The sequence below is a fragment of the Maylandia zebra genome, linkage group LG8 (genome assembly GCF_041146795.1).
Source record: "Maylandia zebra isolate NMK-2024a linkage group LG8, Mzebra_GT3a, whole genome shotgun sequence".
NCBI lineage: Eukaryota > Metazoa > Chordata > Actinopteri > Cichliformes > Cichlidae > Maylandia > Maylandia zebra.
In genome coordinates this window covers 20,693,593-20,717,541 of record NC_135174.1, presented here as the reverse complement: position 1 = coordinate 20,717,541, position 23,949 = coordinate 20,693,593, and the positions used below count along the sequence as shown (strand labels likewise).

Genomic DNA, 23,949 nt, shown 5'->3' with positions numbered 1-23,949 from the left:
CAGAAGCTGGATAGCTTAGCTAAGCATAAAGATTGGAAAGGGGGGAAAGCTGCTTTTGCTTTGCCCAAATCAACTTTCACCACCTGTAAAACTTGCGGAGATTTCTTGGCCAGGACTATTTGCCAGTCAACATGCAAAGACTCCAGGAAGTCACTTATCCCAGCCAAGAAACAATACAGTACATAACCCCCTGCTGAACTGTTGTTTTAACATGGAGGTTTTTCACTACCTAGGATTGCTGCTGATCACAAGCTGTTTCCTTTGGACAAAGCAGTGATAGCAGTTTTCTTAGTGCTGCTCAGCAAACCAACATGACAGCCTTATGAATCTTTTTTTTAACTAATAAATGAATGAAGCAATGAAATTTCCAAGATTTCCTTAAAGTTTTTTTTATGGGCTATAATTACAAATAAATTTTATAATACACAGCACAACAAGGAGATTTCCTTATAAAAGTTCTCTCTTCCCCCCCCCCCCCAAAAAAAATAAAATTGAACAATAGTTCTTTAATAATCACCTGACCTTAAAGGTGAGTCGTAAGTAACAGGAGGATTTTTTCTATTGGTTGAAATAACTTCCTGATTACCATTGCAGTCCAGATCCAGCTGCTGAATTTGCATGAATCAGACAGCTGAGGTAGTTAGTCATTCCTGAGGGAACAACAGTTTGTCTGCTTGGCTTGAGCGCAAAGCCCACAGGAGACGCATAGAGAGATGGTAACAGGTGTTGCTGTGATGCATGCAGAGCTGCTTCATGGTGAGCTTACCTGCCGACGTTCCTTCTCGCACACTCGCAAACACAAGCACGCCGGCGTGAAAACTCACACAAGATCTCCAGATGGCCGTCATACAGGATCAGTGCATCAGTCCCCTGGTTGCTATTGTGAGGGCATAAAGGGGGGGGGGGGGGGAGACAGCTTGTGATTTGTTCACGAGCCAGTGACCAGGCCGAGTTGTCCCACTGATTGCATGTAGTGGAGTGATAAGGCTGCTATGGCGATTGTCTCTGAGCAAGGAGAAAGCGTACATGAAGCGATCTGCTGCTTTTGGTTTCACACGCAGGTAAAAGCCTCACAGGACCTATTTGGCTACTGTCTGGAGTAACTCATCTTAATCCAGGTTCACACTTCAACCAGACTCGCAGTTGGCAAACAGATACAGACCAGATGAAGCCATGATTTGCGCTGTCTCTTCTCAATCTCTTTCAAGTGAAAATCTGGAACATCCTCTTTGGAAAACGTCTGCTGAGACTACACTCTCTCTGCACTGTCCAACAGAGCCTTTGCCTTTGTTTCCATTGTTTTCCCAACATTAAAATACACCTCTTGTCATATCCAAGTCAGCTCTCGTTGCCACGCAAGGTGCAAATTGTAATTTTTTTTATATTATAGCATTTCCCAAATTGTTCATCCTGGCTGTCTTTATATTAGCATTTATGGCAGTGGGATCACATATGCTGTATCTCTGAAAACCCGGTGGCTAGATGACAAGGCTGATTAAGCCATTAAAGTCCTTGATATGTATTTAGCATAATCTGGCCTGTCTGCAAATAAGAAGGCAGGGAGCTGGTTGCAAATGTTTTATCAAAAGCTGCTAGTTAGCTCAATCAAAGCAGCTGCTGGGAAGCATCAGCCTTAATTCGGCTTTATGAGAAATAGAGAGATGCTTTCTATCTCTCTTTCTCACTCTTTCTCTTGTTCTGTTTCTTTCTCTCTCAGGGGTGGAGAGATTCATTTCTGTCATCTGAAGAGATGAGGAGTGATCTGCCACGGCCCATGTTCCTCCCAGCCTCAGGTCCTTTCATGTTCTCGGCTTAATTTGAGCTGAACCAATGTTTATCATTCTGCAGCAACTGGGCCGAGTGGCTGGGAGGGAGGACAGTTTTGCTCCTGATCCTTTTTTTTTTCTTTGCAAAGATTGTTGTTTTTCTTGTAGACTGCATTACTCTTTTCCCTCTGGGTTAGATTAGTGCCGCTCTAATCTAGTCAGATAATGTTTTTATCAGCATCTGCATTTTATTCATGTTGTGCAACATGATGGCACTTTATGGTGGAATAATTAGGAATATAATTTATCCTTATTAGATGCAAAACAAAAGTAGTACTGCAGACACAGAAGCAGAATTGTTCTTTCTAGTTTCTGATTGCATTTGCTCATAACTGTTATAGTGAATCTGTTTAGTGTGAACTTTGAACTGGATTGAGCACTTGAGGAAAAATAACGTGAGTCATGTAACTAGCTGTTTGGGTGTTCTTACCAGCTTTACTGATTCAGAGAAGCTTAGAGTCACCAGTTAAGAAAACTATATTTTTGGTGATCTTTTATTTAACTGATTATTCAATGAAGCTTATTTTGTGGCCGTTTTCTTTAAACTAGAACCCGATCGATACAGCTTGAATGAAAGGTTTAAAAATATATCTGTTGGCTGATTCATAATGAATGAATCAATGAATTTATAGCATTGAGGATTGAGGACTGCCATCCCAGGAATGGTGTCAAAATCGTTTCTTATATTTTATTGCCAGTTTATTGCCAGTTGATTACTCTAAATTAATTTTGAACTTAGAATATGTTTCCTTTTAGACTACAGCTGTGGCATGCTTTCAAGTAGTACAGTATATATGCTATATAGTTTCTCACTTAGTACATTAATTGAACAGGATAGTCCATATTTATTACCCATTATCCAGTTCAGGGTTAAGATAAGATAAGATAAGATAAGATAAGATAACCTTTATTAGTCCCACACGTGGGAAATTTGTTTTGTCACAGCAGGAAGTGGACAGTGCAAGGCTGTTGTAGCGAGGCTGGAGCCTGTCAGTGGATTTATATTTGTTAAATGTTGAATTTACACTGTAGGTACATCGCAGACATCTCTGAAATCCTACATGGTAGCATGCACCTCCCTGGAAATGTAAGTACATGTTGCTTCGACTGGCCTGTTCAGTACCGTCGATTCATTCTGTGCATTTCCAAGTAATTTTTTGCTGCAGTTTTTGAATTTGTCAGTGAGAGAACAGGAATGATTATCTCAATATAAGGACTCAAATATGTCCTGGAGAAGGATTGCAGAAATTGCAATTATTGGAATGTACGTAAGGGAATGACCCCCCAAAAAAGAGTGGAGGACCCAGGAGGGAAAAGCATCTTATTTGTTCCTATTGTGGCTGGTACCACATATAAAACACTGTGACACAACCATGAGGTAATTAACAGATTAAAAACCACACAAAGTCCTGAATGCCGGTAATGGTGTCGTGAACTGTTGGTGCTATAGGCTCGACAAAGATTTACCGCAGAAGTCTCTTTTAGCTAGCACTGGCATCACTTGCAGCACTGACAACACATCCACTGGCTGAAAATTGCTGTAATTCTTATGTCCTTCTCCTTTTGCTTTATAGCTAAAATTTTAATCACTAAGGGTAAGAAATCTGTTGCATTATATTTCTTTATAGGTGTTTTATCAGGATTACGTGCAGCTGCTTGTCTAAGACACTGATGAATGAGTAGTCTAGCTTATCTTGGGAGATGAAACATAGATTGCGGCTATTCTTAAATAAAAAGTGCCAGAAGACATACTGACCTTTATACACTATGCATTAACACTACAGAAAATAAATAACGTTCGCCTTCTATAGCGTTCAGCGCATACGAATATTGCCACCCTTCCCCCACATCTCTGCTTTTAACTACAAAAAGCGCTCTTTCATTTAGCCGAACTCCAAATCATTTTTCACCAACGACTTAGAGAAAAATTACATTTTCTCTCTCTCTTGCTCTCTCCTTCCCTCCCTCTTCTTTCACTCAGCTGCAGCTCCAAAATGCAAGCGGGCTGTCGTCTCTCCCTTCTGTCTGCCCCATCTGTGATGCAGTATGGGCCACTGGCTTGATAATGATAGGCAGGCGGAGCGTGGGGCTGTGCACAAGGCAAAGATGGAAAATACCAACCTGCTAAAATGGAAGACAAAACTCTAATCAGTTGCTTCACCAAGTCTACTTGAGGTCTTGCCCTGTAGCGGCTCTCTCTCTGCCCTGCGTTCCTCCCATCCTTGAAATCTGTAACATGCTGAGCCGTGCACTGCAGAGATGCGAGGTGGTAAAGAGGCAGAGGACAGCGTCTTGATAACACAGCAGATGTAAACCCTCTGAAAGCCATCAGACCAGAATTGGTACCATGTGTTTTTCTTTCCTCATCGCCCCTCCTTCCTGCCTGCACTTGTGTTTGAGTGAGAAAAGGCCCAGAGGCTCGTTAAAACTTTAATATACTGTACAATCACAGTAATTGAGTAGAATTTTCAAGTTCTTCCAGTCATGGTTTTAATTTATGAAGTCCCTATGAAAGTTTAATGGATCAGCAGTTGTAGAGTCGCAGCTATCTAAATCATTCTGCAGCTATCTCTGCCTGCACTGCCTGCCAAGTCCCGCCGTTAGCGTCCTGTGCCCTAGAAAGATGGCCAGATTGCTCCAAAGGCACGACTGTTGCTGGACGTCTGTTCAACACATTGTACCTAGAGATCTTTCACAGAGCCGCATGACTGGCTGTGAGCTAGCAAGCCGAGGTTTTGGCATTAATTTTGATGCCGTTCACCACATATCCAGTGTTTAAATTTGGAGTTTCCCTTTATTGTATTATTCATACAAGCAAACACAGGATCCCTGTTGCTTGATGAGTGCAGTGTAGTATGCTCACTTAATTATGGAGCAACTCTCGTGAGAGAAAGGCTTGTCAGGGAAAATGCACAAGATGAATTTGCTACCACAGCTTCTTTTGCTAATAGATTGCGGGAGATATGATAAGCCACGTCCTTGTTTCGTTGTAAGCAACACCAGTCCGACCGTACTTGAGATGTTTATTATTGTTATTAATATTTTGTCAGGAAGCGGGAACTGAGTGACACACAGCCCTGAAAGGGGCTTATTAAAAGAAGTTATTGTCTGCGATCGCCGCAGAGAGATACAACACAGTGATTAATGGTGTGTTTTACAGTTGACAAAAAGGCGCAGGGAGACTCAGACCTGAGAGTACAGGACTGAGAAATCACTGCACGGAAATTGCTAGGTATGGGTTACCTCTAATAAAAGAAAGCATTCTTCAGATGTGCGACATCATGCGCTGCACAGAGCTGCAGGCAGAAACAAAACTGTTCTGATTTCTTCTTTGTTTGACCTACTTAATGCTCTCTGATTCAGATGTTCCATAATTAAAAATTCTCTTGTTGTTTTTTTGGTTTTGTTTAGATATTTTATCACTATTGCATCATTTAAGCCTGGAGTCGAAAACAAGGCGGTTCTAGCATTTGGCTCTGCGGTTTGACAGGTAGTGGGACAACATAAAGAGACACAGCATTATAGCAGTTTCTTGTTAGTCTTAAACTGGAATAAATTTAGCCCGTCTCAGTCACGCTGTCTCAGTGTCTTAGCTTCAGAAGCATCCAGATGATGTCACTAGAGACTTGCAGCAAAAGGTATTCCTTTAAACCCGAGGTGTCTATTTCATTGATGGGTAAAACGCAGAACAGAAACAATCCTATAGACATTTAGATGTGACAATCTATTCGGTATAGTCCAGTCATTTTCCCTTCCTTTCCTTCCTTGTCCTATTTCACATTATCTGTTTTCGAGGTAAAGTCAAAACTGGCAGCCTCTCACTTTATCGGCCTTTTTTCCTATCAGACACTTATCAAAGCTCCTTTCTTCTCCTCCTGCCACTGTTTGCATTGCTCTTATCACAGCAAGTAAACACTGGCAGTTATCTCGCTGATGGTGACATCTCATAAGCCACATCTGCTCTGCTGCGCATCTGGTGTGCAGTAGCAAAGTGTAAGTTCTGTGAGTGGATAAAAATGACGCGCACAGATGATATTGTGATGGCTCACATTGACCAGAATGCCTGCTGACAAACTGATAGATATAGTGGCTTAGTACCATGTAATAATGCACTAATTCAGTTCACACGTATTTAGATTTCTGCTACACACCTGTAATGTTCTTTCAGTGCCTTGTGCACAGTTGAGATACTATTATGTTGACACACCAGCCTACTGCAGTAGGTGTCTCTAGGATCATGCATTACAAGGACCATATAGACACTACTCATCGTAGTATAAATCAGTCATGACGAAAACAATCATTAGAACACGGCTGATTATAGGCATTCATATATGTCAACTTGCCCAGTGGTTTCCTGTCGTTTTCTACCAGTCACTAAATAAAATGTGGCCCACAGTAGTACTTGTGTGACTGGACACTGTAACCATCTCCTCCCCCTCTCTTAAGGGAAATACACCATGTCAATCCCCAACCTCCTCTGTCCCTTTGGGAAGATCCATTAATGCCCAGAGGGATACCGGCTGCAAGCCAATGGAGAGGTGAGCGGTAAACACTCGAGCTTTACTCTCTATAAACACATCCAGAGGTATCAGCAGTATGTTGGCTGTGTATACTATCTAGTTCAAGTGATGTCACAAGGGGCAGTGGATTTAAGCAGGTTTTAGTTTGATGCTAATCCCCTTGTGGCAAACGCAGTGGACATGAAGACTACGCCTGCCAATGGCGTGCATCAACCCCCAGTGGATTAGTTCGCCTTGTCCCCTCCTCCATTCTGCTGCCATTGTCCAGCATGTGTTTTTTAACCCCAATTTCTCACCCTCAGTCTTAGCTTGGAAAGTAACCGTGATACCCAGCACAAGCATGACCTCTGCAGTAGAATGGAGCAGAGCTGCAACCTAAAGGTGTGTTAATTTTCTGTGTGTTTGTATTCTTTCTGTGTTTTTATCATGTTGGGCCTCTCTCCCCACAGATTTCTCATGTTTCCAGGACTGAATTATTTAAATAGGTTGCCAGCAGGGAGCTACATGATAGCATAGACTGAGAAGTGAGGGGAGGGGAGGGGGGCTTTCGGTTGCACATCAGGTAAAAGGGTACCTCCTGCTTCACCTTTCCTTTTTTCCTCTCTGTTCCTCTCTTTTGATTGGGGCTGAGTGTAACTGGAGAGTTGAAATACAACACCTGGCTCTATTTTCCGCCTTTATAGCTGCCCTCTTTATTGTCTTCACTGATGCCTAACTCAAGTGAACAGTCGTATTTTGGTGGCTCTCTGAGCCAGCGTGGTCCTGAATGGAGTGAAGGCCAGAACGATAGGGCTGCAAGTCGCTGTCACTACTGCGGTAACATTGCAGGGTGTAGAAATTCTTCTGCACTGTGTGGGGAAGACGGAGACGTTTGGTTTCACGGTCACCTAGATCTTGGGGAAAAACGGGATCCAGTCCTCCACTCCTCTCTATACAGACAGATCCAGCAGGACCAGCATGGGCAGCCACCACTGAAGAAAACCTCTGTACCTGACCTAAGCAGCAGTCTCTACCTCAAGGAGCTAATGGCAGGCCGGGCCTCAGCACCACCTCAGGATTATTACCTCACTGACGCCACCTTATCTGGTCATCCACCTAAGGAGTCTGGGTTTTACAGGGATAACCAGCACTTGCTCACCAGATCAGCCTTGCATTATGGGCCCAGCGTTGGGGGGGTTAGGTCTTCCTGGGATCAAGGACAAGCAAGAGCCACACCCTCTTTACTGGCCTCTGCTTCTACACCTACACCCGCGCCTCTTCCTCCTCCCCCTCCTCCCCCGCCTCCTCCGCCACCACCTCCCCCTCCGCTTCATGAGCTGAGCCGTTTGTACAGGGAAACTCTGGGATCTAAGATGATCCCAGACGTCCAGCGTATTGGTGGCAGCTCTCCCGCTACTGCGATCTTCGGGGCTCAGCCCCCGCTTCCTGTTTACGCTGCTGAACCGCTGTCTGCTCGTCAAACTTACAACAGTATCAACAGCTTGCGCCTGGATCCCCTTCAGCCAGCTGCCACCAGTTCATTGGTGGATCCAGCTTCTCAGGGAATGGACGCAGCTTTCCCCAGGGCTTACGGAGCTGTAGCCTCCCAGAGGCTGCCTTATGATCCAAACTATGACCCCAGCTCAGCCATGGTGGCTGCCACAGCTGGAATGGTCTCCACCTTGCCTCCTCACCAACCCAGTGCTGCAGACCCTAAGAAGATGGTGGACCCTGCTTTCTTGGCTTTCTTAAGAGGGGAAGGCTTGGCTGAAAGCACAATTACACTTCTGCTGCAACATGGCTTTGATTCCCTTTCCACACTGGGGATGATGGAGGACCATGATGTTAGGTCTGTGGCCCCTAATTTGGCCCAGGCCCGTGTTCTGTCACGAGTGGTGCTCAGTTGCAAGACAGTTGGGACGGCAACACGTGCCCGATCTAATAGCTTCAGCCATCGCAATGACCTCTACGTGCAGCCCCAGGGTTTGACTATGGACCCCAACCTGATGCAGCAACCTCCCACCACTGTCCAGACAGTTTCCCCTAGAATGGGAGAATTTCTGGGTAGAAGACCGAGCAGCGCACCCTCCCAACATCTCCTGGAAACCACCACCTACCCAGGAGCACGGCCGCTGGCACCTGGAGCTTTTCCAGTCAGCCCTGGAGGATATAGCAGTGCTGTGACTCAGGGAAGACCCTTCTCCATGTATAATGCCCACACCGGTCTTGCCATGTCTGCTCTCGGAAACCAGCCTCCACCTGCTCCAGGCACCCCTGGAGCTGCACCTAAAACCTTCTCTGGCTCCTATTCCCCGATGGAACTGATGAAGAGAGCCCCCAACTTTCCCCCAGCATCACCTGTAGGAGCAGCAAGCCCCCTTCACAGCCCACAACTTCTCCGCAAGGGGATCAATGCTGCTCCTGAGAGTACCATAGTTCCCGTCAGCTCTGCCACCACTCTTCAAGCGCAAAACCTTAACAACAACAAGATGGTGGGACGCCGCACCGGTCCACCTGTCATAGTCTCAACCATGGTCACTACGCCTGACACAAGTAATGTCCAACCTCACTTTTCTCATTAATTTATGCAAACCTTCCATCCTTATTGCTGAATAACCTTTTTTTTTTGTAAGTTGGTAATAATTTTCTTCTGTATATTAGTTCTACATATTTTGACATGGATTTTGGCATACTAGGAAAAAAATCACACTGACAGTGTTTTTGAATGGAGGAGTAGCATGCAAGATGCATCTGACAAGTTAAGTAGCTATGCTCGGAGGGGTCTTCTTTTTTGAATTACGCAACTATTTATACATGTATTGCAAGAGAGTTGTGTCATTTGCCAGAGGGGATCCTGTCTCATCATCAAGTTGAAATATTTCTTTTGAGCAGCACTGCTTTTATTGAGGTCAACATTTTTTCCATCTATTTCTTTTTAAAATTGTTGGTCAGAATTATTTTCAGGCACGAATGTGCTTTTGGAGTGGTTTGCAGCTCCGTTTTGCTTTTCAAGGTTGCCTGCACTTGATTTGGTGAAGTTAGAAAGCACATTTTAAACACTTTTGATTATTTAAGTGTAAGATATTAGACAGAGTGAGTTAAGTGACAGAATTGCATCAATGTTAAGCTTGTCTTATATGTAAAAGTTTATTTCCTTGATACAGAGCTACTGTCATTCTATTTTACGCTGCACTCTCTCCTAATCTGGGGCTTAACCGCCTCAAATCCAATTACACTAATTGGATGTATATTTGCGTCGACTATAGGAGGTAACTGTTTTTATAGACTCCACGCTTCCACTCAAATCCTGCTTCCAGTGCAGCGCAACTAAAAGAGTGTTTCTTTTGTTATAAACTCAAATTTAACTAATATATTGAGTTTATTAAGTAAATGTCCACTGATCTGCATTGTACACGTTTTCCAACATGCTCCAAGAAGCAGTATACAGTTTAGATTGTAAAATCACTGCTAATAAACAGCAGTTGATGTTCATTTCGAAATTTCATTATAGCTTTTTTCATAGTGACAGAGCCATTAAGGAAATAACTACTAAATTAATATGTTTTTGGAGCTTTCCTAAGTGTGCTTTTATATTTAGATCTGCGGAAATACAGTTATTAATGGGCCTCAAACAAGGCTAACACAAGTAGTGAGGTAGCGTTTTATGTCCAGATACTGCAAGTGAATTCTCCAATGAGGCATCATCTCAGCTTATTTTGATTTCTCCTTCTAACTAGTTGATATATTTCCCGGCTGATGAGAGCTGATGAGCTTAGGGAGGAATTAAATCTTTTAACCTTGTTTTCAGCCGTGTAACCCTGTATCTTGCCGGCCTCTCTAATGGGTCCGTGGGCCGCTGCACTTGTTATAGAGTAATGACTTTTATGAAGTGGCTTCCCTTCATGTGTTGTCAAGGAAATAAGAAGCGAGGTGTGAGAATCAGAAGAGGGAGAAGGAGATGTGGGGGAGGCAGGAGGGTTCCTCTCGCAGTTTCGCGGAAATGTACGCGTCTCTCCAAGGTCACGGCGACGGCCGAACGTACCCATAACAGCAAACAAACTCATTTGCATGGCGCTGACATTTGTTGCTTCACTAACTTCATCTGATAATGGGCGGCCCTTGCTGCTGATCGGAAAGCGTACTTCTTAATTGTGTGTTGCCAGGCAACATAGGTTTCAGTGGTAATCAGAGGCAGATACACATTTAGTTTTTTTTAAACTTGTTACTTTTTTGCAGAGATAATTGAGTGAAAACAATAAGACGGTGTAGGCCATTTCTTTTACCCACCCGCTCCCCCTGAGCAGTGTACATCTCAAGAAATTGCTAGTCACTTTTCTGCAGAGGCGCTTGTATATCTGTGAAGAGCCTCTCGCATTACATGCATGGCGTTTTATGTTAAAACATGCATATTGATGAAAAGTTGACACGTAATTCCTTTTACACGTCCTGAATAAATCCTCCCAATACGAAGCACTGTCCTTTTCATCGTCTCACATTAAAGTGGACGTTCACACATAGCGTGAAGGCATCTACATTATCGTACCATTAAATTCAAATTTATTCTCCAAGGAGAGTTGTAAAAACAAAGACGTGAGCAGAAGTGAAATCGGTGCTTTCTTAAAATATTTATGTAGATGTAGGTGCAGGTGGGAGGGCCCTGCCTCCTCTCCGCTGGGCGCTGTCTTGGTTGGCTAAAGCTGTAAGTAGTGTTAATAATGGCATTAAACGGTTGAGTCAAGCTCTGTTGCACCATTTCCTTCAACCTTAAGTAGGGAGAGGGCCTCGAAGCACTTGCATTGGCCATGGAGTTGTCCGTCAGTGGCATCCCACAGAGCGGCACAGGTGGGTGAAACTTTCAGTGTCACGTGAAGCAGAAGAGCCATTTCCCTGGCTGTATGTGCGATTGGCTTGTAGCCTGAATTGTGTGCGTGCTCAGTAGATTAACAAAGGTGGACACTTGCACGTGGTTTCCTTGTGGAGATAATCCGCAGAACATCTTCAGCTGTACTTTTCTGGGCTGGAGAATTAGCAGGCAGTGTGGGGAGGAGACGGGGTATATTTTGGGAGCAGAGCTTGTAACTTACAGGGAGGAGTGAGACCAGAACTTGGCAGCAGCGCCTCATAGCCATATGGGATGTGTCAGTTGATGTGTTTACCTGAATAAGTCTGTTCTCTTGGTGACACACTCGGTGCCCAGGTTGTAGTCAAAACACAGCAGATCACCTTTTTTTTTGCCTCTGAGAGGAAACCATTGCTGTTTGTGGCTGACAGTTATGCAACCTTCCAGTGCATGGTTCCCATGGGGGGCCTGAATGGGATTTTAATTTCCCTGCCTGTGTTTGGAAGGACATTCACGAGGATGCATGCCTAATGTGCACTCAGCTGTCCTTGGCTAAACTGCTTTGTGTTCAGGTGTCTGACGTTGATTTCACTGTGCACTCGTACATGTTTTTCCCCCTAGCTAGGTGGAAAGAAACAACTCCCTGTGTGTCATTTTGGCCCTAGACTAGTACTTGCAAATGCTTTAGCAACAAGGTAGCGTCTGTCTTCCTGCGTAGCCACTCTGGTTTTGATTCTATGGGAGCAAAGCGCTTTGATTTATAGCTAACATGGTCACACATGCATAACTCCAGATATTCATGCATTACGATATATGGCTGTGTGTGTGCGCGCTGGTGGAACAATGAACGAGGTTGGCACAATCCACCATGCTGCCACACATGCACACAGACAACAGATGCCCGTCTCTCAACAGCAGGAAGTGCTCATTTTCATCAGGATGGCTGAATGTGATGAAGCTGACAGCAGGACACAGAGACAAGACCTTAAGTTTCCTCTATTTGTCTCTCTCTTCCTTTTACTAGCACTATCTACTATACATATAAAGTGCCGTCAGGAAGTGTTGCAGTAGAATTGTTTTAGCTCTGCTTTAAAAAAAATATCAGCTAACTTAAAAACTAGGCACATCACGAGCTACTGGAGCACAGCTGAAAACGTCTGTTTTTCTGATGTGTATGTGTATGTGCAAACATGTATGATCCAGGCTCCGTTTTCTTTAAATTCAAATGCCCTGCGGTGTTAAGGCAACACAAAAATAACTTTCCTAATACTTCCTGGCTGAACTGCATGTTTACCCTTTCCTTACTTGTTCTTAATGCAGTTATGGGTTACACATTATTATTGTGGAGGGCTAATAGCTTAAGGCAGGAATAGGCGCAGAATTAGAGAGGTGGAAGCCTGCTGTCCACATGTATGTGTTTGTGCATGCTACTATACAAGCATCACGTGTTGCTGACAGTGTGTCATCCTCGCTAATCCCACTGATATGAATGAAGGGAGACAGACAAGAAGGTTCAGCTCACACATCGTCGGTACGGAGTTATTATGTGGAGCTGTAATAAGCATCTATATGTGCTTTTGTATTAACGCCTTATAATCACGCACATGCAAAACCCTCACTACTTTAAAGCTGCAGAGCAATTTATTCAGTGCTAACTCTTCGTTTGTTCCCTTTTTTGTTCACATAAAAGAGTAAATGTGTAGTAATTGTAGCCTTTGTGCTTATTACCTGTAATTTTATTGAAAATAATTGTGCAACAAACTGAATGAACTCATAACATTTGGACAATTTGTTCTGTAGTAAGTAAAACACATGATCGGTGGTAATCGGTAAGAAACTTTCCTACCCCGTGTGCTTCACAGTAACTTTGGGATTCTTAGACACTTGCCTGTTTGCAGTCTCTCTGTCATGTATCTCCAGTTTCCTTTAAAACCTGGTAGATGTTACATGAACTGTCTGCTGCTCCATCTCCATTAAAAATCCGTATTGTTTGTATCCCCGAGGAAATACGACAAATCTATTTTTCCACTTCAGTATTTATTTCAGAGAGAAAAAAAAATTGAAGGGAAAAAAAAGTGTTTTCGAGCCCCATCCTCACTCACCCCTCCCTCTGTGTTTTCTCATGGTTGATCTTTCCAAACCATCGGTTGCGTTCACAGAGGGATTAATGGTTTCTGCAAAGCCAGCCAACCCGTGGAGGGAATGGAGCCTTCGAGCGAATGAGGAACAGCTGGTCTCCCCCTGCTTGTGACAGCTTGAGTGTTTGAGTGTGTGTTTGTGCGTATATGTGCGATAGTTGCAGCTGACCTCTGCGCAGGGTCAGAGGTGTTCCTGCTCCGAAATAACACAAAGTTTATGTTGCCGCTCTTCTGCATTGCTGATAAATGCCAGTCAGTACTGTCAATAGGCCTATTTAAGTATTACGGGTTTGCAACACAAGTTTTTGTTTATACTCTGCAATTACCCTGTAATTACCCTTCAAGTTTGTGTGTTTTTCATTATTGAGAGAATTTTCTGTTATTTTGTGGTGATCAATTTGCTGTCGTCCTCAGTGCTAAAGGTAACTGCGATGGTGCGATGCATACAGTGTGAGTATGTGCGGGGGGTTTTCTCCAGCTTTTGTGGGTCTTCGTCTGATGACTTGTTATGATTGGTGGGAAGAATAATTTGGCTATTTCGAGAGACTGCATTGTCATGTTTATTCTACTAGTCTCCCCATCCCATGGCAGTTTTGTTTACAGGATAGCAACGGCGTGCGCTTGCTGCTCGTGCTGCAAGAATGGCAGCGCTTTGATATAATCTCCCCAATTATCTGTCGTCAATTCCGCTGTATATTATTCCTCTCTCCACAGCAGCTGGGGAGGAGACTGGTTTTGTGCTTGTCACAGAGGAACAGCTGCATCCACTAAAGCAGACAACTACCTCTGCATACCTCCCCAGTTATTCTCTCCTTTTTTCTTTTTTTTCTTTTTTTATCCCTCCCCCTCTTTCTCTCTCACTCAGTGGTGGGCAGGTCACCCTGAATTATTCATCAGTGTGAAATGAAAAAGCTCATGGATATTGAATATCCCCTCTGAAGTGGTGACCAACATTGTGTTTTTTTTTCTCCTCTTCTTCGATTTTTTTTTTTTTTGCAACTGAAAAGAGTAAAGAGAGGCAGATCTCATTGCCAGGGTATTTCAAAGGTTAACCGATTGCTTTACCTCGTGCACATATTTACTTCTTTCATGGTCTGTGGTCAGGGAGGAGGGAGGAGGAGAGACACTGAGAAATACAGAGGATGAAGAATAAAACCTAGGAAGACAGATGAAAGCAACAGGATTTTTTTTAAAGGTGTAACAGTAATCTCTGTTCTTTTTTTTCCTGGAAGAACTTGTTTCTCTGACCACCATATAGTGGGTGATCTCATTGCCTAGCTGATGTACTAACCTTTTTTGTTGTGAGGCCTATTTTCTTCCAGTAAAAATTGCACTTCGGCCGGTTGTGGTCATCCTGATCGATCAGTTGTCATTCGTTCCCCATGTGGTCCTCTGTGCTTCTCTATTGTCTTCCGGGCTAGTCTTTTGTCCTGTGGTTTGATCTCCTGCCCGTGTTGCAAATCCATGTTACCGGTTGCCATTCATCCAGCACAATTGCCAGTAAACACAGCAGAGGCTCTCAGAACATTTCCCATGTGAGTTTATTTGTAATGGGCAGGGATAATAGGTAGAAATTAAAAATTCGGTCGAATATTTTTGTTTCCCATTTGCCGTCCTAAAAAGTAAGTGAATACTGATTTTCCAGAGGACAAAGATGTGAAACATCCTCCTTACTGCCATAGAGCAAATGCTAAAATAACAAATAAACCAAAATAATCTGCTCAGCAGCGAATCCCTCATCCCTTGTTTCCTATGTTGTACACACTAATAGGAGATGGAGTGCTTTATTTGTTCAATAATACCTGAGAGAACAGGCAGCGCTGACCCTGCATTGCTCCCATTGGCTGCTACCTTTGCTTCCTTTCATTTTGGTCCATTTTCCTCCATTCCTGATTTCTACTGCAGCACAGACAATTACGCAGGAATGCTTTTAAAGGTATTCTCAAGCTTTACAAATGTTCCTACAGGAAACAGCCAGGGGTTCAAACGGCTTTTATTTTTTTTTTTTTTTTATGAGCAACAGTTCTTAACAGAGTCATAATGACTGACAACTGGAGAGAAGAAAGATATTTTATTTTCCCATGAAAAAAAGAGAAAGTCAAATTGTTTGTCTTCCAGGAAAGCCTCTTTTTTTTTTTTTTTTGCTTTAAACTCATATTTGGGAACACGCCGTTACCTCTGGGTAATTGTGTTTTAGCTTGAGTGAAATGCATCAATTGTGACGGCGTACAAGTTGCGTGGGAACGTCGTTGTGGCTTTAAGGTGTCAGGTTTTCCAGGTGTCAAATTGTGCGCCCAAAATGCGAACTCCGGTTACAGTAGGTTTCAGGGTATTATATTTTGTGGGGAAGAGGTCTGTGCTGCCACAGGAAGTGTAAAATATCATTTGCCATGGTAGAGGGAGGTGGATGAGTAGGTGGGTGGGAGTTTCTTTTCAGAGGGTGTAGTGCGATGAAGCGGGGGGGGGGGGCTATGATGATGAAAATGGCTGTAACTCTTTAGCAAAGTGAGCTTTAAAAGGCTGTAAGTGGACACCTCATAGTATCTGATGGCTGACTCCTGGTTGACAGGACCCCCATGACCCCAGTGTATTTATCGTAATGGAGCACAGCTGGGCTGCAGCTTCGATGGGTTAATAGCCATGTGACAGCTTTTGGGGGTTGGGGGGAGGTAGGCAGGAGGTATTTTGTGCACGTATGTGCATGCATTTTATTTACTCGTGCACTCCGTTGAGTGGCACACAGGGGCCACACTTGGGAGGGTTGGGACTTTGTGCTCCACTCTCTCTGCCAGGCCAGATGGCTCCTGTCACTGAAAGGGGAGGAGGAGCGATGGAAGGAAAAAGGGGAAGGATGGAGCTCTGAGTCGCCCTTAACAGCGCTAGAGTGGCCTGTCCCCAGAGCCACCACATCTGGAGACCACCTGCTGCTGGCTCAGCCTGCTTCCTCCATCCTCACCGCTCTTGCACACGCTCACTTTTCTCACTCTGTTTTTCCAGATGGGGGAGGTGGCGGTGGTGGCAGTGGTGTGTTTGGTCAGGCTGCGTGCCTATATTTCAGCAACTTTAGTGTCTGTGCTTTGGGTGGAGGAGGTGCAGGAAGGAGTGAGCTGAGGAGGGATGGGAAGAGGAGGTGGCGTGAGAGCATAGAAAAATATCATTTTATTTTATGACTGCACCAGCCTCTGAGAGTTGTGGGTTTTGTATTTGTTGTATTTCTTCTTTTATTCCTCCCCAAGTAAAGAGACAGAGTGAGAATGTTCGTTTTTCTTCTCTTAGCCGTTGCTGCAACTGATCCACAGGCCACGGGGGGGCTGTTCCTGCCTGGAAAATAAAGCCTGCTTGCCCTCGTTGGCTCCCCCCAAATAAAATACACTCATTTGCATTCCCATGCTGTAATTTAGCCCTTCTCTCTCACACATACACTCTCTCTCTGCCTTTGCTCTCTCTTTCACTATCTCTGTCCCTCATCCCTGCATCTTTTCAGCCCCGGTCCTTGCAGTTCCGCAGGGACTTGAACGTGGGAGGGGAAGAGAGGAAGGGAGGCAGAGAAAACAAAGGCGAAGAGGCAGTGTTGACTCAGGGTTGTTATCTGGACCGCCGGTGAGGGGGTGGGGGGTCTTGTGGGTATCTGTGTGTCTGCATACATGCCTGGGGGGTTATTTACCCAGGCTGCCACTGTCACGGCAGGTGCTTCCCAGTGGATAAACCTGGGCCTCCTAAATAAATATTCACTGCAGTGAAATCAGACTTGCATCACCAAAAATTAAACTAATACTGCCCTCTTTCCCTCCCTCTGAAGAATGTCCAGACCGCTAAAGATCACCCATATATTGATGTTGCATGGTGACTGGCTTTACGATCATCCTGATATTTTGGTTGGGTGGGATCAGAGGTTTCAGCTCTCATTTTAAGTTGTGAAGTGAACAAACATGATCTTTGGCTAAAGTTATTTTGCATTGCTGATTCCCTGTGAATGAGGGTTGAAATTGTTTTATTGGTCTGAACGGAAGACTTAGTTTGTTTGCTTTGGTCTTTTTCCCCCACATAATAAATTCAAGCAGACAATGCGTTCATAAGGGACAGATTTACTAAAGGTTTGTGGCAGTGCCAGCTCATTTCTGGAATAAAAAAACATGTTGGGATTTACTAAAGACATGCAGTGTAAAGTTAGCAATGGAAAGGTGTGGACTTTTTTTTAAGCCATGTTTGTAGGGCTTCGTTTTTCAGATTTACAATTTTGGGAAGTGGAGTCTGCTGAGGTTTGCAGTAGTCAGTTTACTGCCAAAAACATTCCTGATGCACTGAGAGTGTATGCTAGAAGGAAGAGCATTTTATTCGCTTGTGCTAATTTATTTTGAATGTGTTATCAGAACATATTAATTGCCAAGGCACGCTGTTCTTGCTGGAGGAACTCAAAGACTGCCCAACTAGAAAAAGTCACACAATTCCCGCTGCACCAAAAATCTTGCAACCCGTAATTCTCTTTTTTTTCCTTTTGTCCTCTTGTTATTTAAGTCAAGCAGGGCTTTATAATAAAACTTTTACTTTCACAAAACTGCCTTCAGCCTTAATTTCACTGAGTCTTTCCAAGTGAAAAAGTAATGACACAAAAAATTCGCATAGTTTTTCATGTTTCGGGACAAAACTGCATACAATGTTGCTACTTGTTAGACTATAACAGCCTAGCAGTCATTTATTCTATAGGTAGAATCAATCAGAATGTAGTGCTGTTGTAGCCTACACATGTGAGTTCTCATTTGTGTGTCTTCCTTACTCCATGAAGAACACCTTTCCCTACTATTGCAGTTACCTTGGCCACAAAGCTGTTCCAGATGTTCATTTTGGAAACATATTGAATATTGTGATTTGGAGGTATTTTATAATAACGATTGCATTCCTCCACTGGTCCCCAGAAGATTTCTTCTTCCACTGTTTGTGTAACTAATAGATTCTCTTGCTTATTAGATCTTTTTTTTAGGTGGATTTTCTGATTATTGGAATGAATTGGCTACATCTGAACTCACGAATGTGCACAGTGACTGTAATTACCTGCAGAGCTTGTAGTTGTAGTTGAACCTGTAGCTGAAATGAAAAGAAAAAAAGGTCTTGTCTGCTTCATTAACATTGCATTCCAGCGAGAATCAAGATATGCAATTTGTAAACTTAAAAGTCACAGTGTTTTTGGGATACTCGTGGCTATATTAGTACAGATTTTGAAATAAATCTCTTCACCCCACTGGTATGGTAAATTAAATTTGTGATGCTCAGCACTCTGTGGAAGCCAGCAGTATTCATTGGGAAAACTGTTCCGTAAAGTCTGCGGACATTTTTTGAGCAGATCAAGCATAAGTAGAAGTACAGTACAGGAGAAAATCATGGTCTTACAGTGTGCTAGAAAAAAATTGCATTAAAGAATGCACAAACTCTTGATACCACTAAAACTAAAATAAAAAATAGAACACCAACACTTAGCTCTTAAAAAGGAGAAAAAAATCAAAGCAAGAAAAACGTACTGTAAAAGCTGTCTGGTGATATTCTCTGGGGTTTAACTGCTGTGGAGCTGAACCTCTTTTTGACCCAAGTCCAGCATCTGAAATGAACCCCTGAACCTCTGGTCATAATGTGGTCAGCTCAAGCCTCGTCTCCAAGCGGCAGGTTGGCTCGCTCTACCACTTACTTTCTTAAAATCCCTTTAACTGCTTTAGGGGGATTTAACGGGCCTCTACATCCACTGTGCTCTCAGAAGCCAAGTTCTAGCGCTTACATTAAAAGGGCAGTATAATTAGGCTGGTTAAAGAAGAAGGCTCCCTCTCATGGACTGTAAGAAGGCTTGGAACATTTGTTGGGTCTTCCAGAGCGTGAACGCTGCCCTTGATGTCTTACTATGCTAAAGGTTGGCGCTCAGAGAAACCATGCAGCAGGAAGGAGTGTAGACTGAAAACCTCAAGTATTATTATGCATCCCAGGAAAAGCAGCACTATTGCTTTTCTTGTAAGTGTGGTTGATTTAAAATTTAACAGATTTCTTTTTTTTTTCCGTAGAAAGCCACACTAATTTTTTAAAGAGGCAGCTAATATAAAAACCCAGATTTACATCCTTGTGCAACTCAAAGCACCTGAGAGTAGGTTGATCACTTATGTTTACACAAAGACTGTGTTTACTATGTGTAAAGTGAAGAGAAAAATGAAAGGCTAAAATAAAGATCGGTAGACATTAAAAAAATTGGATTTCAAATGGAATTGATTAAATCTGACTTTAAGATTTTTATCGCACTGAATATTTCAGAAATTCAGCGCTAAGGTTTTTTTTGGTCAGAATTTCAATTAAATACATTTTGGGCAGCAAAACTGAAATGGTGTGGGGAGCAGGGATGGGATGCTGCAGTGCCAATCTGTCGTCACTAGTCTTCACTCGCCTCTTCCAAATAAGCATGTCGTTACATGCTCGTCAGCTTTTGGACGAGTGCTGGAGCACATCTCGCTTTCTTTGAACTGGGCCAGTGGTTCCCCATGCATAGCCTATTGCTTCTGTGCAGCTGCATCTTCCCTGCTTTAACCCAAAATTTTCTGCACAGAAAAATCGAATGAGAATTTTTGACCTTTGCGAGAATGAATGTAAATTCATCCACGTTTTCATTCACTAAAAACCAGGGGAGCTCAATGCAATTATTAGCATTCTGTCTTGGGGTGTTATTCTTAAAATACCCCCCTCACAGAATGCCTGCATCTTCTGGGATTCTGTGATATTCTTGTGTTAATATACTGCTGTCAGACAGACAACCCCCACCCCAGCTTTTTTAATATTATTAAAGAGAGAAAGATCAGAGGGGCAGCCATATCCCCACACTTTATAAGGAGTGTGAGCATGTCTGGCCGGCTGGCAGGAAGTGGGTTGCTACTGCCTTTGATGGTCAAACTCTCTCAGATGTGTCATTGCTGCAGACTGTAGCTCGGATGACAGGTCATGTCTCCGCTTGTTGGGCTCTTGCAGCTGAGATACAACAGCCCCAATAATTACCTGAGCAAGCACACACACTTTAAGCGGATATACATCATGGTCCTACACACAGGCAAAAAAAGAGAAGTAGCTTTACACTTAGATGGACACTGCTTGTGCTGTTTCACCTTTCTGCTTTCACTGTGAGTGATGATTTGCTGTATTGGCCACGCTTGTCACGCAGCTGACGGTGTGCGTGCACGTGTGTTTATGTGTATGTTCGTCGCCGTGCTCTGGCGAGTAGCAGGGAGGCTCCGATTGCTTTGTTATTCCAAACAGGGTGTTTACAGCCACTCATCCTCACAGTCATTCAGCAAGGCGATCTGTCAGCTCTCCCCTACAGGGACCAAACTGTGAACTTAACACGCTGATGACTTCCCTGATGGTGTGAAGAACAGCAAAGTCTACAGCTGTAATGTTGTTGCTGGAGTGGCTTGAATGTTGCATTGTTCTTGCAGTTTGTGTGTGTGTGTGTGTGTGTGTGTGTGTGTGTGTGTGTGTGTGTGTGTGTGTGTGTGTGTGTGTGTGTGCATTTTCAAAGGGAGGTAGGCGGTATGAGTGTGTATGTCACTTCCCCAATGTTTTTCCAGTAAGCCCCCAAAATATCAGGGTGGAGTGAGTTTGTGTGCATGTTCAGTATTTTTGGTGGGGAGTGGGGAGAAGGTCTAGATGAAAGTAGAAAAGAAGAAAAGGAAACCAAATAATCAGCAGGGAAAGGGAGGTGAGGCTTAGGCTGGGAGCAAACCAGTGTGTGTGTCTGTGTGTGTGAGGGGGGGGAAAAGGGGCAGGCATTCTCAAAACACCATGGAGTCCAGATCAGAAATAAAACATAAAAAAGTGGAGAGGCAGGAGGAGGAAAAAAGGGAGGAGGAATTGTGCTTGAGTGTGTTATGCGTGTGGATCCTGTGAAGTGAACTGAACACAGCCGTAAATTGTGCAAGCCCAGAGAGTCCAGCTCTGTATGTCCAAGCTGGCACGTCTGATTTAGACAGATCTTTTTTTTTTCCTCTCTTTTCCCCGATGCAAGGTCTTTTTTTCTGCAGCTTCTGGTTTATTATCTGCTAAGACAAAGGCAGGAGAAAAAAAGCTAAGGAGAGAGAGCGATAGAGAGACACGCAAAGCGAATAAATGTTGCGCAGCTGACAGCAGAGGAAGCAGCGAGAGAGTTTCCAGCTACTGCGTTCCCCGACCGCAGCAGCCTTTTCTTCCTGGGAGATTTAAAAAAGGAAAAGAGAAAAGGACAAAAGCTCCTGCCCCCGTCTTTCTCCGTCCTGCTACCATCCGATCATCAGCTCTGACCTCAGCGTGTGTGAGTAAGCGTGCATATAAGGACGCCGCGGGTGTATGGTGCTTTTCTCCCTGCCCTCAAAGGCATGGACTAAAGATGATGCAGCCAGGGGCTTAGTGAGAGCCCGCACCGCAGAGACCCCTTCCCCTCACCAACAGGGCCAGACCGAGAGGAGCAACTCCAGGGGAAGGGGGAGGGGGGTTAGAGGAGTGGAGGAGGAGGAGAAGAGGAAGAAGTGGAGGGGGGGGGTACCCTCCATGGATGATTGCAGAGGGTCCTTCACTTTCCTTTTTTTGTGTTTTTTGTTTTTTCCACTCCCTACTCGCCTCAGTCATCTCCTGCTTTCGCTGTGATGCATAGCCTTTAAAAACGAATAATGTGGAGACAACATTTTCCAGGCAAGCAGCATGTTTCCTGTTTTCTCTTCTGGATGTCTAATAAAGTCTGGCATGTGGGAGGTGGGAGGGAAGTAGGTGAATGGGGAGGGGTAGAGGGAGTATGGGTAAGAGGAGAGGAGGGGAGCAGTGTTTTAGAGTGTGTGTGTATGTGTGTGGATGCATTGCGTGCCCGGTAAGGAGTAGTCATTTCGGGGTCTGTTACTTGTGCTGCTGAACTGGGCTTACTAGGTTTTTGCTGCCTCTGCAGTCTTGGGCTCAGAGTTGCACTTTGTAGCTCAGGGCAACGCCGAAGAATAAAAGAGCGGGAAAAAGAGAGAGGAAGGGGAGGTAATGGGAGGTCCGGCGTGGTTCTGCCATGGATGCTGTTGACACTCGCTTTTGTCCCGCAGTGGAGTGCGAGCTCCGGCCCGCCAGTGCACACAGAGGGTACCATTTAAAACAGCCGTGCGCTCATTTTCTTGGCAGGGGATGGATTGGTGTGGCGGGCAGCCGGGTGGTGACAGGGGTGGGGCACTGGCAGCGGAGGACAAGTGGCCTTTGTGTGCTACTTTTGGGGAAGTGAAGGGAGGGAAGGGCAGGGAGGAGGCTGCCAACAAAGGGTGCTTATGCCCGCCCTCCACACCCGCTCTCTTCAACTACTACAACTCATGCAATGACCTCGTGCTGTCACGGGCAGACTTTGGGTCTGCGTGTGTTCTAGACAGGTTTTATGTGCACACGTAAGTAAAAGTACAAGCGCCATGTGAAATGGAGGGAAACTTAAGTGAGGAACACAAAGTGTTGTTTGACCTAACAGCACTGTAACCTGTGCACAGCAAGCTTCTCCTTTACCTCGCAGCAACCTCCTGGCTGTTCACCAAGGTTTGCTGTCCCATTCATTACCTCCCAGTTACATACTATCGACCCTCATGTCAACGTTTTCATAAAAATCTCACTTTGCCTTTGCAACCTTTTCCTCTACAAGAACATTTACAGCATGGAAATGTGGTTTGAAGGCCTTTTGTTGAACATGAATGTGGTTTAGAATCTTCTTCCTAATTAATTTGTTACCAATTAAAGTGCATCTGGTACACAGCAGACCATCCTATGTGCTCTGGCTTTCCTCTGTAGAGTTTTCTCATGTGACATCACATTGCTCAAGAATTGCCCACCTTAACTATCAGTCATGAGGGAAAAATGTGTATTGCCCAACTGGCTGCAACTGCAACCTCCTTTTAGTTGCTTTGGTTTCTAGCAGATCACCTCAGTTGCTTGTATAAATGCAGAGTGGTATAAAAGTGAAAAGAGGTGAGTGAAGAAGAAAGGCTCAGTTCATCATAGGAAGCACTCAGCAGCCTAGGTCTATTACAGTGTAACTGAGGGGTAAGCATCACCTGATCCAGCCATAACTATAAGATTTATCAAAAAGAAAAGTAGTATTTATAGTCAGGTATAGGGTATACATGCTGGCCTCTCGGTGCCTGTAAAACATTTGTAACATAAAGTTGGCCTACATAGTGTGTGCACCACTGTAGGCCTCTATTTTGGTTGATGCTGTTTTGCACTCTGTGGGTGATTTGGCATGTACTGTTAGGAAATGCAAGCAGCGGGGTTGTGCCTAAAGTCAGGTTATGTAGGGAATCAGTAAATTATTAATATGATTTGCATGAAAATTTTAACCGGAACGTCAAACCTGAGAGACAATCGTGACAAGATTGTTCCACTAATATATATAAAAAAAAAAGATTCAACTTTCTTCTCAGAGTTGTCTAAAACTTTTTCATTTTTTCCCTAACTCACAGTAGAGATGCCAATTTGCAGTGAGGACGTGAGATTTACTACAGCACTAGGTTTTTGTTTGGCCTTTTTGGCAAGTTTCTGGGAGAATTATCTTTAATTAAGAACAGCTGAAGCAATCCACTGCGAGTGACATGTTTCTTTTATAATAGCCAAAAAAGGCATTCAGTCTTGATTTATTGTGT

The 23,949-nt window shown here is 44.0% G+C and overlaps 1 protein-coding gene across 10 annotated transcripts in view; it reads left to right on the top strand.

The window, feature by feature from the left end:
• The window catches only part of LOC101467118 (C-terminal-binding protein 2), a 94,332-nt gene that overhangs the window by 43,937 nt on the left and 26,446 nt on the right, over positions 1-23,949 (top strand). For 2 of the 10 annotated variants that reach the window (XM_004561182.4, XM_004561183.3), the window contains exon 1: positions 7,042-8,881. The exons of 4 other annotated variants lie outside the window; for them this stretch is intronic. In XM_004561182.4, the coding sequence (XP_004561239.3) occupies positions 7,057-8,881 (1,825 nt within the window). In that variant the 5' untranslated portion in view covers positions 7,042-7,056. Of the gene's footprint in view, positions 1-1,735; positions 1,794-6,315; positions 6,368-7,041; positions 8,882-11,068; positions 11,171-21,195; positions 21,989-23,949 lie in introns of those variants that run through there. 4 more of the 10 variants (XM_012921851.3, XM_076887586.1, XM_012921852.4 and 1 more) reach the window with 4 other exon arrangements.